The sequence below is a fragment of the Panthera leo genome, chromosome A1, assembly GCF_018350215.1.
Source record: "Panthera leo isolate Ple1 chromosome A1, P.leo_Ple1_pat1.1, whole genome shotgun sequence".
Classification (NCBI taxonomy): domain Eukaryota; kingdom Metazoa; phylum Chordata; class Mammalia; order Carnivora; family Felidae; genus Panthera; species Panthera leo.
Genome location: NC_056679.1, coordinates 176,993,521 through 177,008,392, shown reverse-complemented (window position 1 = coordinate 177,008,392; position 14,872 = coordinate 176,993,521). Strand labels below are relative to the sequence as shown.

The 14,872-nt window shown below is 52.3% G+C and overlaps 1 protein-coding gene across 1 annotated transcript in view; it reads right to left on the bottom strand.

The window, feature by feature from the left end:
• Positions 1-14,872, bottom strand: part of STK10 (serine/threonine kinase 10) — a 114,003-nt gene that overhangs the window by 26,944 nt on the left and 72,187 nt on the right. Inside the window, exons 5-9 of the mRNA XM_042946715.1 lie at positions 13,510-13,582; positions 12,066-12,260; positions 11,403-11,484; positions 3,738-3,872; positions 1,106-1,651 (exon numbers count right to left, since the gene is read on the bottom strand). Of these exons, the coding sequence (XP_042802649.1) occupies positions 1,106-1,651; positions 3,738-3,872; positions 11,403-11,484; positions 12,066-12,260; positions 13,510-13,582 (1,031 nt within the window). The remainder of the gene's footprint in view (positions 1-1,105; positions 1,652-3,737; positions 3,873-11,402; positions 11,485-12,065; positions 12,261-13,509; positions 13,583-14,872) is intronic.

Here is a 14,872-nt window from a genome sequence, read left to right as displayed (position 1 = left end):
CTCACTGCCAGTCAGCCAGCAAAGGAATATTCTCAACACCCTTGAGAACAGGCAGGGGAGACCCTGCTCTGGCCTTTTTTTGTTGTTGTTTTTTCTTAGTGTTGTTTTTTTTTTTTTAACTAGAGAAGAGACAGGACATCTGTCTGAAGGAAGATGATGGGCCCTGATGCTATGTGTGTAGAAGAGCCGTGTATGTCTGTGCCTGTCCTGGTGACGTGTTAGAACCATGCTATCTTTCTGGTCCTGAGGCTAATTGTTGGGCTGGCCAGCTGCTTTTCCTTCTTTCACTTCCTTTCATTTAGCAAATATTTTTGAGTCTCTACTGTGTGGTTTCCACCAAGTAAACAATGGGAGAAAAAAACCAAATGATACAGTATCTTCCCTAAAATCAGCCTTGCTTCGGGGAGATCCTCAGTGTGGCCTTAGTCAAGTGGCCAACAGTGAGTTCAAGAACACCCTGACATGTATCAGAGCAGGCAGGGGAGGGGTCAGCTCACCCTGGGGAGGCGGCCAGCCTTGCACTGGGAAAGCAGAACGGCATGTGGGGTTCAGAGCACAAAGTCCGTGGGTCTCACCAGCCCTCCACTTCCCACCTAAGCATCTGTTTGCTCATCTGTACATTGAGAAATGGAACCTCCGTTTTCTTTAAAGCGCTTCACGGTGTTGGCCTCCATGCTGAGGCCTTAAGCACAGTGGCTGCTGCCATTCACGATGTTACCCACGTCCAGAAAGGCCACTGACCCCACAGAGCGCCTTGAGCCCACTGCCTATAACCGAATCTCCCAGTCAGCAGCTGCACCACACGGCGGACCCCAAAATAAGAGAACTTCATTCCTAGACTTCTCTCCCGAATTTCACCCGGGCCTTTAACCGAACCCAACTGAAATGGCTACACAAATCGAACCAACCGCCTGGCATGACTAAATCCCAGACTGAACCCAGATATTCTGGAGATTAAACTATGAGCTGGAGCTCAAAGATCTTTCAAGAAAAGCCATCGTCACGAACCACTTAAGATGGAAGGCAGCCACCAGCTAAACGCTTTCAAAAACCAAGCCCGGGCAGCAGCACAGCCCTCAAACTGCGGTACAAGAGGTGGCATTACCTTGACGGACAGAGAGCCTGTTTCTCTGTTTAGGGACAGGTCGGCTGAGAGGGAGGTGCTGTAGTCCACGCTCTGGTTGGTGGACAGGCTGCCACAGTCCGAGTCCCTCTTGGAAGGGCCCGGAGCTGCCTGGGTGGGGAGCTCCAGGCTGCCGTTGGCCAGCTTCTCGGCAACCAAGGTCTCCAGGGCGCTGCTGTTGGGACGGCTCTGGCTGGCTTTTTGGGACCTGTTGGCTGCCGGACTGAGGTCCCCGCCCTGGTCAGCGACTTGCTTCTCCCCGGAAACCTGAATTCTGGCATCCATGGACACTGGCCGGGACTTCCGGAGAGGTGCTGGCACTGCCAGGCAATTCTTGTCTCCAGGAGCCACGTCCGGGGGGCTGGCGCTTTGGGGGGATCTGTCCCCAGAGGGCTGGCTGGGCCCGTTCACGTTGTCCTGGGGCTGGCTGGGCGGCAGCGAGGTGAAAGATGATTCTTTGAGAAGCTTGTCGGTATTGAGACTCAGCTGACTCACCTCAGAAGAGTCTCGAGAATGGTTCCCCAGAGGCTAGGGAAGAAAAAAAAAAAATAAGTCAAGGCCATGCGATGTCATGTCCCAGGCCAGAGTCCAAGATGCAGTAGGGCTGGAGAGGCAGACACCCACGAGGTCAAGTAGGCCAGGACCCAGGAAGCAGAGGAGGTATCCCTCTCCAGTGAGCCACAGTCCTCACCACTCCCTACCGGCCAACCAACAATAAAATTACTACTTATTGTGAGTTAGTTTGGTGCCTGCTTCTCCTCCTAGGACTGGAGGCAACTGTGGCCAGCTGGACAGCTGATGCCCTGTCTAAAGGTGCCAGTGGCTACTCTGCTGCAGCTAATTGTGACAATATAAGAGAAATGGCTCCCCTGTGGACAGACCTTCCAACTGTTTTAAAACAAGCTGGAATCTGGATTTTTACCTGACACCTTCTGACTTTCCGACGGCAGCTAATTCCAGTTTTTTGTTTTTTGTTTTTTTAGCTGCGTAAAAACTAAACCCAAACTATCCAGGGGCTGGACTCAGCCTATCGGCCACTGAGTTTTTAAAGTTTTGTTTTGTTTTTTCTTTAGAGCTTTTTCTTTGGGGAGAAGGGTGGAAAGCACTGGAAATGTTGCTATTGTGAAATACAACACCCAGTTCTGTGAACAAAACATAAATGTCTGATGAATGAATAAAGTGAGCACCCACTTAGCCGCCTTCCACATCAGGAATGGAACACTGCCCACCAGAGAAACCCCCCTTCCATGTCTGTCCCTCCCCTTAACATAATAGTTGTCCTGACATTGATCTCTAAGTGTTACAAGCGAGTTTGCTGGGTTTTAGATATTAATGGAATCACACCATTAGCACTCCCTTGGGTCCCAGTGGCCGCTGGTTTTTAACCTTGGATATGGAAGCTTCCAGAAGCAACTCTAATCCACCTCCTATTCAACACCCCTAGGGTGATGGTTCAGAAATTCAGATCTGATCCTATCATCCCCACACCAATGTCCTTGCCTGAAACCCTCATTAGCCCTACCGCCCTTATGACAAGGAGCAGCCTCCTACCTGCAGAGAACCCGCTTGCTGCTTCCCTCCCCAACCTTGCTGCCTGCTGCCACCTCCTGGAGCCAGGCCCCAGACCCACCACCTCCCTCTCCCACCATGGTTCTCCTACACCTGGCTGTGCCTCCTATCAGCTCAACCAGCCACTTCATTGCTCGGACCTCAGTCTTCCTATCTATTAAATGGAGCCCTGGTCCTCCTATCAGAGTTGCACAGTGCCCAGCACGCAGCAAGGGCTCAGTAAAAGGCTGTGGCTACTGTGCTGGTTCTGCTCGTCCTCCTCGGTCTTCCCTTCTTCACCCTAGTAAGGATTCACACCAGCCTCTGGCTCCTCCCAGGATCCCGTTAACCTCCAGACAGCACCGTACTGCCCATTCCCTCTAGACAAGGCCAGCCCCTGCCTCACTCGGTCCACAACACCACCTGCACCTCAAGTTTCCCTCTTGGAAGAGGCCCTTCCCAAACAGCTTAGACCAGGGATGTAAGCGGCAGCTCAGGACAGAATCCAGCCCACGGACATGTTTTGCTTGGCTCAGATGTTTTTAAAATTTTAAATTAGCTTTAATTTAAACTTAAATTCAGCCAAGTGCTGAAGCTGCAGATGGGTTGCAAATGTGCCAAGACATGGGTCCCCTGGGCACGTGAGAAGCCAAACAGGGTCTGTCTGGGGTACCCGGAGCCCCTCGGCTTGTTGCCTCCGGTCACGTGCAGCCTTTATCTGCATTTACCCCACGGTGTGCTAAAACATTTTCATTTTGTATGTGAGCCACAACAGGAAAAAGGCTGGGAAGTAATGACTCAGCTACCAACTTTTGAAAACTGGAAGCTCCCAAGTGAAAATCCAGATTACTGCTCTTTCCTGAAAACTTACAGAATCTGGCCAGTACACTCTGCTGCCTCACCCCGGCCCGTGAGCTGACTCACGTAACCGGCGATACGGGAGCCTGTAGCCTCTAAGCTGTGGGAGAACAGGAATCCTTCCTGCACCCCAGCACGTTCCCTCTTATACCAGCCAAGGCCTGCTGGGATCCCATCCTTCCCCAGCGCCCGTTCTTCCAGGCCTTACAGACGCGGCATCAATGGAGTCCTCCTCTTCCCCCTCCTCGCGGCCATCTTCGATCTCCTCCATCACTTCGGCCTTGGCCTCGGCCACCAGCTCCCGCAGAGCCTTGTTACTGGTGACACTGCTGACGAAGGGATGCTGAGGGGGTAAGACACACCTGGATTAGAACTACTTTGGGCTGGAGGGTACAGGAGGAGGAGGCAGAGGCGGAGGGGAGACGATCTCCCAGGCAGAGAAGGCCAACGGCATCTCTGAGAGAAATGTGAACATACACTTGGTACAGGTGGGCCAGGGGCAGCTCACAAAGTCCTGTGGGTGGTGGAAGAGGGTGGGTGGAAGAGAGTGGCTCTGCCACTCACCGGCTATGTGACACTGGGCAAGTCACTTTCCCTCCCTGAGTTGCAGGCTCATCTCCAAAGTGGAGATAATAATGCCAAACCTACAGGGAGGTCGTAAGGATTAAACGAAATAATGTACAAGGAAGTGTTTTAGCCCAAACAGGCGCCCCATGTGTTTGCAAATTCTTTTTCTTTTCTTTTTTTTTTTTTTTTTTTTTTGAGATCGACAGCAGTTTATTATTTTTTTCTTTAAATACAGAAGCTTCACGAATTTGCATGTCGTCCTTGCACGGAGCCGTGCTGATCTCTGCGTCATCCTTGCGCAGGGGCCGTGGTGATCTCTGTACCGCTCCAGTTTTAGTACATGTGCTGCCGGAGCGAGCACGTGTTTGCAAATTCTTAAGGCAAAGCTGTATATGTTCTATTCCTAGGCATTTACAGAAACATTGCATCTTTAAAAAAGGAAGGCTCTGGGCCCCTGGGTGGATCAGTCAGTTAAGCATCTGACTCTTGGTTTTGGCTCAGGTGATGATCTTATGGTTTGCAAATTCAGGCCCTGTGTCAGTGCAGAGCCTGCTTGGGATTCTCTCTCTCTCCCCCCGTCTCTTTCTGCCCCCTCTCTCTGGCTCACTCGAAGGAAGGAAGGAAGGAAGGAAGGAAGGAAGGAAGGAAGGAAGGAATAGAGAGGGTGAGAGAGAAAGAGAGGAAAGGAGAGAGAAAGAGAAAGAGAGGAAGGAAGGGAGAGGGAAGGAAGGAAGGAAGGAAGGAAGGAAGGAAGGAAGAGGAAAGAAAGAAGGTTCTTTCACACACCTTGCAAAACACCAAAGTTTTCAAGGCCTCAGCAGATGTTACATCAGCACAAGCATCTCCCTGGTAGAAATCTGTCCTTGGGCGCCCAACCCCCAGCACCAGGAGTGTGTATGGGGAGCGGGGGCAGTCATTAAATTGGAGTTTGCTCATTTGAAATGTAGAGGAAGGCTCTGATGACATCTGCCACCTTTACGGTCAGAAAATTTATCAGCGGAGGAACAGCGTCAAAGAGATTGCAGGAAAGTATGTAAATGATGAAGAATAAATTTTCTAGCGCCCTGTAAACACATTCACAACTGATAGGTCCATTACAAATCATTTTTATCTGTTTGTTCGTTTACAACCGTTCATTTGTGGAGGCTCATGAGGCACCACCCCATTCCACTTAGTCACCTAACTCTGCACATGTGAAAAGCACCAAACCTCACTCCTTTTAAAGAGCCCTACACCAGCTGGGCTTTCTCTAGTCCAAACTAGTAAAGATTTTAAGTATTTCATCTCTTTCCTTTCTCTCCCATGCTCCCATTGACTATCTGATTCCTGCCACAGCCACATGCTGTGCCACGTGCTGAGATCTGAGATAAGGCTCAACAACAGGATAGGCAAGGTCCTTGCCCCTACGGGCTTGCAGCTGAGGGGGAGAGACAACAGACGCATGGCCAACCCACAAACAGGATCACGTCAGATCAGGTAATGGGACAGCAAGAGGCTGGAACTGCATGGGCCTGGGCTGGGCAGTGGAGGCTACTTAGTCTGCGGTCAGCGGGGCCTCCAAGAGGAGGTGATATTTGAGCTGAGACCTGAGGGAGGTGAAGGGGCTGGCCAGGGAAAGATCTGGGCACGGAGAATTCCAGGCAGGGGGAGCAGCAGAGCGCGAGGGCCCTGGGGCAGGACTGAGCTTGTGTGCTGGAGGCACGGCTGGCTAGAAGTCCGAGGAGGCAGGGCTTTGGGGAGAGGAGAGAGGAGGGGCCAGAGGAGGAAGGGCAGGGTGGTGCATGCAGGGTCCCCCCAGCCGTAGTGAGAAACTGAGACTTTCTTCTCGGAAGCTGCTGGAGGGCACAGCAGAGCAGTGGTATTAACACTCACCCCTTAAAGGGAGCAGTCCGGCTGCTGTGTGGTTCCAAAAGGTCTTGAGTGTGGTTCCAAAAGGGCTTACTAATCATGCGAGGCAGGAGAGTGTAGTGGTTAGAGTACTGGCTTTACATTCTGCAGCCAGGGTGCCTGGGATGAAATCCTGCTTCCACCACCACCTTGGGCAAGTCACTTAACCTCTCTAAGCCTCAGCGTGCTCATCTGTATACTGGGAACAACAGTATGGTTGTGCGAAGCATTACAGGAAGTGCTCCAAGTATGGCAGCTATCATCCACATCGTTGTTATCGCCTCCAACACCATTTGCCGCCACCATCGCTGCCACTGTCACCACCACGACCACCATCACCACCAGCAGCAGCATAGCTGGAGAAGCTTCATGGCTCAGTTTGCACCCCCAGCCAACCCTATTCCCTCCTGCATCCCCACAGGGCACAGCTTTTGGGACGGAGGGTGAGAATCAGTTCCCAAAGGTTCCCGAGCCTCACACTGCACAACCCCACGCATGAATTTGAGCAGGAAGCCACAGGACACTTCCCTGCAGTTGCTGAAGCAGATGTGGCAGAGGCAAAGAATGCAGGCACAGGCTTCTGGAAATACCAGGTTTTCATCAGGGCACACTACATACTGACCAAATCAGTGGCTTTTCAGCATGGCCAGGAGTCTTTCTTGAGGCAGGACAATCTGCCCCACTGCCTCCCACGAGCACCCCAGGGTCCTTAGGAAGCAGAGGCGGAAGCCATGGGGAAGAAAGTCCTCTGACAGAGGTGCGGGTGAGCTGGGCAGTTGCCCTGGATGCCAACCCCGGAATCCCCAGGCAAGTGGGGCTGACAGGGCAGACCCTCCAGTGGCTGATGAGGCCCAGAACACTGCTGTGTAAACAGCCCTGGCAGAGAAGAAGCAGAGACAACCTCCTGCACTGCCTCAGCTCGGCTACCTCCAGGGATGTGTCTAAAAAGGACAACACCCAAACCCAAACTGTCGAGGCCCAGCAGAGAGACAGAAGCCCTGCAAGGAGGGCTGGGGCCTTCCCAGGCGGGAAGCACGGTGTGTGCCAGCATGGGGACAGGCCAGTCCGGGTACACGGGTCACCGGAAAGGTGCTCAGGCACCCCTGCAGGAGGCCCACATCGGAGGGGAGCTCGGCCGTCTGCTCCTTGGGGAAGAGGCACAGCTGTTCAGTGCCATTTCTGCAGGGTGCCCCACGATGCCACACAGCTGACCAACCGGCACCTTCTCCCTGGCCAGGAGCCCTCCCGCCACCTACACAGACATTCTTTCCAAGAGCAGGAGCCTAGCTTTCCTCTGTGTACTGAGAAACCACCTGCCAGGGGTCCTACACACTGAGGCTGGCTTTTGACAACACCAGATACCCCTTTCCAGGTTTCAGTTGTCAGCATCTGTTCAATTCACCCCCGGCTAACCTTTTCTCTCGTTCTTGTTCTCTTCGTTCCTTCCTTCTCTCCTTTGTTCATTCGGAGAGGAGGCTTACCAGAGTGGTCAAGAGAACAGGCTTTGGAAGGAGACAACCAGGATCAATATCCCAGCTCTGTCTTTTATAAGCTGTGTGACCTTGTGCCGGCTACCTAACCTCTCTGTGCTTCAGTTTTATCATCTGTTTGATGGAAATCTGAACAGTTCCTACTTCATAGGGTTGTCACAAGGATTAAATTGGTTAACATTTGCTAAACACTTAGAATAGTACCTGGCATGGACAAAGGGTTACATAACAGTTTGTTGAGTAAAAATAAGTAACTATACTTAATGAATACTTGCTGAGGGCCCTCCATATATCAGACACTGTCCTGGATGCTTGGGACAGACCAGTGAACAAAAGAGACTGCTGTCCTCAGAGAGCTGACATGCTGGTCAGGGAGATTAACAATACACTTAATAAACAAGTAAGCCATGGAAAAAAATCAAAAGTAGGGCAGGGAAAGGAGAATTAGGAATATGTGGGGGGTGGGGTGGAAGGTTTGCAGTATGAAATAGGATAGTTGGTGGAAGCCTCACTGAGAAGCCAGCATCTGAGACAATACCTTAAAAAGGAGAGTCATCCCTGGAAGTGTCAGGAAAACACATCACAGGCAGTGTGAAGAGCTGTGCAAAGGCCCTGAGGTAGTTGTATGCCTGGAGTGTCTGAAATACAGCAAGAAGGCCAGAGTGGGTGGCAGTGAGTGAGGGGGCCAGAAGAAGGCAGAAGGTCTAAGGGGTCAAGATGGGGTGGGTAGATCATGCAGGTCCCTGCAGGACACCGAGACTCTGGGTGATAGCCTGAGCGAGAGGGGGAGCCAACGAGGGAGGGACGGGAGGTTTCCCTCTGGCTGCTGCGCTGAGAACAGACTGAAGGAGGGCAGAGAGACCAGTGAGGAAGCAATCATCCAAGCGAGAGACACTGATGGCAGCTCAGACCCGTGGCTGCAATGGAAGACGTGAGAAGTGATCGGATTCTGGACATGTTTTGAAGGCAGGGACCACAGGACTTCCTGACCGAACGGACATGGAGCGTGCAAGAAAGAAAGGTATGAAGGATGCTTGCACGGTCTGGGGCCTGACGGCTGAGGGGACAGGTTGCCACGGACTGAGACAGGACGGCCACTGGTGGAAGCAGAGGGCACGCGGGTGTGGACGTCCGCGTGGCGGTGGAGCGTAAACGGCTGGGCGCAGACGTGGGGCAGGTGGGGCTGCGTGGGCTACAGGGGAAAACATGGCCGTCGCTGTAACTGGGGTGGGACCCTCGAGGTGAGTGGAGGCGGGGGACGAGGCCCTGATGCGCTTCCACGGTGAGCAGTCACAGGGAAGAGGAGCCGGTGAAGGGCATGGAGGAGGAGTGACGGGCGAGAAGGTGTGGGGACCCGGAAGCCAAGCGCTGGCAGGGGTGAGGATGAGCATCGGCTGTGGCCACTGCGGCCGGGTCCCCAGGGGCGAGCACTGAGGCCGGAGTCCACCACCGCGTCCGACAATGTAAACATCACTGATGCTGCTGACGAGAGCGACAACAAACTCAACGAGTATACACTGAGCACCTGACTTGCCAGCCACGATGCTAAAAACAGTACGTAAAGAATCTCATTCACTCACACGATTCTGTTAAGTAAGCGCTATCCACATCTCACAGACGAGGAAACTGAGGCACAGAACAAGCGCCACTCACGTGCCGGGTGGTCAGAGCCTGGGTTACTAATCACCACGGGACACGGTCCCCAAGAATCTCTGTGCAAGCGAGCAAGTGAATCGGAAACCAACGTGAGCTCAAGGCAGAACAGAGGGGGTCAGGGTGGGGAGGCTGAGGGGCCGGGAGGAACCTCCCAGAAGCAGGCAGATACAAGGGGCATGAGCGGCTCTGCAGGGGGGGCACTGGGAAGCCAAGACCTGAGGTCTACCTGTCACTCAAAGCCGGGTGACCTCACCAAGTCACGGTCTACCCTCCCACACCCAGAGATAAAGCGGCACGCGGAAAAGGCTGACGGTGGCCTAAGCCAGGTTTTATTGATCTCAAGGGATCTCTCCTTTCTTCTGCAACCCTTTCTGTCTCACGCTGAAGATCCCCTGGCAGGACATTTTTTCCAACTACGGAGTAAAAATTCCTGGCTCAGGCTGAGGCTTTAGGGCTGCCATGTGGGAACGAAGGACAGCTGGTCTCTTCTCCGTGGAATGTCCTGACTGTCCTAGAGGCCGGATGTTATCAGGCCAGGAGGCTCTGCTTACAGGAAACAATCGGCCCCAACGGCAACGCCCCCGCTCCCCCCCCCCCACCTCTGGCTTCCCCACCAACCAGCACACAATACCCAGAAAATGAGGCCTCAGGATACTCCAGGCATTGGAATTCAATGCATCACTCAGCGAGCTGGCCCTTAGCTAAGCACTTGACCGTATCTTCATACTTAACCCTCACAGCTACCTTGTTAAGGGGGACACTGCTCTTATCCCATTTCAGAGCAAGAACAGGGTCACAGATAAGTGAAGCCAATTTCCTAGGGTCTTACCGCCAGTAAGTGGCAGAGCTGGGATTTGAACCCAGGACCTTACAACCACAGTCCACACACTTAATCGCTGTGCTGCACACCCCAGAGGGATGCGCTGTAGCCCAGCATGTCGACCGGGGGCCCAGTGTCTGGCACACGGCAGGTACGCAGGGAGAGTGGCCGATCGTGAACAAAGGCTCGGTGCTTGGTGTGGCCTCTTGGTCCCTCCTCCCCAGCACACATCAGAGGCTGGGTCACACACGCGAAAGAACCAGAGGGGGCAGGGTGTGGAGGAGCAGCCCCTCCCTAGCACCCAGGCCACTGTCTCTCCATCCCCCATCAGCGTTGATGGCATGGGGACAGCAACTGGCCCACCTGAGGATGGGTGGGCAGTTGACATGTGCCACTGTCAAAACACAAGGCACTAGCCCAGGCAAAGAGCAGCTCCCAGCTGCCCCCAATATTTCGAAAAGCTTCTAGGAAACCACCGTCACCTTCCCCATGCTAAGGCCGGAGGCTCCTCACATGGCAGCCAGAGGGGCCCTTGTAAGTATAAGTCAGACACCGTCTCCCCAGTCCAAATCCTCAGGGGCGCCCCACTGCACACAGGGTAAAGCTCAAGTCCTGGACCCCGTGTGACCCTGTGCAACACGGCCCTTCATGCAGAAAAGAGCGAGCGCGGCAGCCTGCCTGCCCCCCTTTGAAGGGCCTGCTTCCGCCACCGGCCCTTAGCAAGCCGCTGGAAACTTGGGTTTGGGGAGGGGTCCACCGTGAAGGGACAGGAGTGGCTCGCTCTGCCTAAACTGTTTGCACAGACGGTATGGTTCACGCTGAGCACCTGCCTTCCTTCTGGGGTCTGTGTCCTGCTGCAAAGCATCAGAGTAGTGAGCGCGCCGTGGCGGTACGGTACCCTCTCGGCAAACCATCCAAACTTCAGGTGGACAGACCACACGCCTCTCTGATCTCTGCCCTCACCCCTGGCTCGGTGCCTTGGCCTCCTAGCCCTTCCCAGCCATGCTCACAGGCCAGGCCTTTGCCTCCACTCCCCAGGACCACTTACCTAGTCCCCTCCCCCACTCTGGGTGTCTGTTCACACAGAGCCCCTCCATGCCCTCCTTTTATCGGGGAGCAAACCCTCCCAGGCCCCCCTCTTCCTGAGCTGTTTTATTTTTCTCTCCCCCCCCCTTCATGTGCACCTACCCGCTGTCTGCGGCCTGTCTCCCCCAGTAGAACATAAGCTGTTTGAGGACAGGTTCTGGGGGAGCCTCCACACGACAGCCCTCCCAGGACAAGAGCAGGCACTCAGGAGGCGCCCAGCGAGAATCAGCTGATGAATAAATGGTTGCTCCTGTGGTCACCCCAGCTGAGGAGAAACACACCCAGCTTCCAGGCCATCTCCTGCCTCCAAAGCAAGGGCAGGGCAGAGGGGGCAGGCCGCCCCCCCCGGGAGAGGGGCACCGCTTACCTCCAGAAGCTGCGCAGCATTGGGCCGGGTCTCTGGGTTCTTATCTAGCGCCACCTTCAGGAAGTCTCGGAACTCCACAGACCTGGGGGAGCGGGGGTGGGGGGCGCCCACCGGTGGCAGCAGTCAGCTCCAAGGAGGGCAGAAACTGAGAAAATTCTCCCCGTCGCACACTCTACTCTCCTGGGAGTTGTGTGCTTCCCAAACACAGCCCTCAAAGACAAAGGCGCCTTCATGAGCTAAAGCAGTGAAGGCTACGGGGTTTTCATGATGACCTTTTCATTGTGAACATCACCGTACGGATGGGATGTGGAAATCAGAGAGCAGGGACTTGCCCAAGGCCACACGGTAATACACACAAGTACAGGGACTTATGCCCGAGCCTCAGTTCCCAGCCCAGGGTCGTGCCATGTGGCTGCTGGGGCTCATTTAGGCACTGACTCCCACAGCGGGATCCGGCTTATGGGATCACCCAGTCTGCTTTGATGGACAACCCATGTCCAGAGCACATGGAGGGCCCGGGTAGCTCAGAAAGGCCCAGAGACCTCCAGGCCCCGACTGCTCCCCCACTCTGGGCACTCCACCCACCCAATCCTACCTGCCCTGTGACCCAGGCCTGCTGGCCATGCAGCAAACACCCTCAGGCAGACAGGCCTTGCTCCTTACCACTTAGAAGGCGTGAGCAGAGTGGGGGGATCCGACTTGGCAATCTTGAGCAGGACCCGCATGGGGTTGAGCTCATGGTGCGGGGGCTCGATCTGGGCCATCTCAATCAGAGTGATGCCCAGGGACCAGATGTCAGCTTTGTAGTCATACGGGGTGTCCTTCATGGTCTCACACATCACCACCTCGGGGGCCATCCTGAACCAACCAAGGGATAACACAGGGCTAAGAACCTGGCCCTCATAGGCCCTTCTCAGAGACTCGGGGGTCAGGACCACCACAAGCTAGTGTCAGAGAGCTGGCAGCACTCCTGAATCACGATTTGCATTGCTGTCCATCCCACTGTCTTCCTTACGACGGTCTTCACTCAGTAAGATGCCTTCAAGGAGCTCCAACGCCATGTCCCGCTGCAGTTCCCGAAGCCTACCACAAGATGGCAGCAACAATCCAGAACACAGAGTCCTGGGGAAGGGGTGGGTAGAGGCAGAGGGGAAGGTGCCCAGAAAAAACTGGGGGCACAAGGTGGGGGGTGTGGAGAGAATACACCAGCACAGACAGAACGGATGGGAGAGAACAGGAGAAAGAGGAATGAAAGGGCAGAGAGAAAGAAAGAAAGGGTGAGTAATAAGCAAGCAAGAAAGGAGCCTAACTCCACAATGAGAAGTAATGCACATGAAAAACAGAAAGCAGTTAGGTGTGAAACTGAGAGAGGTTTTTTGTTTCGTTTGGTTTTTTTTATTTTGTTGCCTTTTTTTTTTTTTTTTTTTTAAGTAATAGTTTGGGGAAAGAAGGAAACACAATGGCCTAGAGAAGTCCAGAGAAACTTCATGGGAGGGTAGGAATTGAACTCGTTCATCCTCACAGTCCCAGCCCAGGGCCTCACATTCAACCTGTACTTGTTGAATTAATTAAGAAGTAAACCATTTTCAGGGCATCTGGGTGGCTCAGTCAGTTAAGCACCCCACTCTTGATTTCAACTCAGGTCATGATCTCACAGTTCATGGGTTCGAGCCCCACATCGAGCTTTGTGCTGACAGCACGCGGAGCCTGCTTGGAATTCTCTCTCTCTGCCACTCCCCCACTCGCACATGCGCTTTCTCTCTCTCAAAATAAATAAACTTAAAAAAAAAAAAAGAATTAAACCATTTTCTAGGGGTTCCCGTTGAGGTGTCCCTAATGGAGTATTTTCTATACACATCATCGCATTTCATCCTCTCAGCAACCTGTGAAGTAGGTGCTGTTCTATCCCTGATTTCATAGAGGAGGAAACGGAGGGACAAGGAAGCTAAGCAACTTGGCCAAGGTCACAGCACTCGTGAGTGGTGGAGACCAGGCTCAGACCCAGCAGGCTGACTCAGGAGCCCTTGACGCGGCCAGAGGTCACCTTGGGGAGTCTGAGGTTGAGCCTTCAGTCTACCATTCCCTTTCCAGAAACTGCACAACTCACCAGTAAGGCGTTCCTATGAAGGAATCTCGTTTCTGCAGAGTTTTCAGATTCTTGGCAGACACACCAAAGTCAGCTGCAAGACAAAAATCAGATACAGTATTTGATGGACATTCCTCCACCCACAGTGCTGGGGTGTGAACTCAAGAGACAGACGTTCCAAGTCAATTAACAGATGCCATTTCCCATCTAGCAAATTTTTGATCATTAAAAATATGTCTACTGCTGGAAGGATATATTGAGACATGCAATTTCCTTCTTGCTAATAACGGTATAAATTGAAGAGCCTTTCAGCAAAGTAGTGGGGCAATAAATTGCAAGAACCTTTAAAATATCTATACACTCTTCTGATGCAGTAATCCCAAACCTAGATATTTACCCTAATGAAATCTCAAATATAAAAAAATTATGCAGAACGATGTTCATCCAAGTGCTATTGTAATAGTGACAAATTAAAAAGAACCATAATTATTTAGCTTTCAGAGAGTGATTTTAGCCAGAAATAATTGTGCCTTGGATAAAGCTCACTGGCTATGATACTGTCTCTGCACAAAGCTGAGGGAGTGACTTTAAAACTTCTTATGTAAGAAATAAAGAAAATAAAACTTCTCATATACTATATTGTCTTCTCCCAAAAGGGCTTATGATGGCATATCAAACACACACACACACACACACACACACACACACAAACTAAGAAATTGAGAGAGAAACTAAGAAATTGAGAGAGAGGTAAGAAAGATAAGGTAAAAGGGTAAACAACTGAGCAGATTAAGGAAAGTGTGATGGGGCATCTGGGTGGCTCAGTCAGTTAAGCATCGACTCTTGATTTCAGCTCAGGTCATGATTTCACGTTCATGAAACAGAGCCCTGCATCAAGCTCTGTGCCGACAGCGCTGTGGACCCTGCTTAAGACTCTCTCTCCCTCTGCCTCTGTCCCTCCTCTGCTCTCTCTCTCTCTCTCTCTCTCAAAAAAGAAAAAAAGAAAAGTAAAGTGTGATGTACTGGCCTATGACGGAGTATTTTATAGGCATTAAAATTAGTTTTGAAGTATTTTTATTCAATATTTTAACACTGAATTACACATACGAATACATATCAATATTAAATGTTTAGTATGTATTTAACATTTGATATTACTTAACATGTATTTAAATATGTCAATATTTAACACCATATTAAGATATTGTATTTATAGACTTGGAAGGTGCAGCAGGAAAGGGGAGGACGCACAGGTGAACAGTGTGTGGTCGGCACGATGCTCCCTTCCCCCACAAAAAGAGGGCAAAATATACATGAACTGACTTGGAGGAAATACGCCAACTGGCTAAAATGGTTGTGTGTGGATCATGAGACCAGGCTAGGT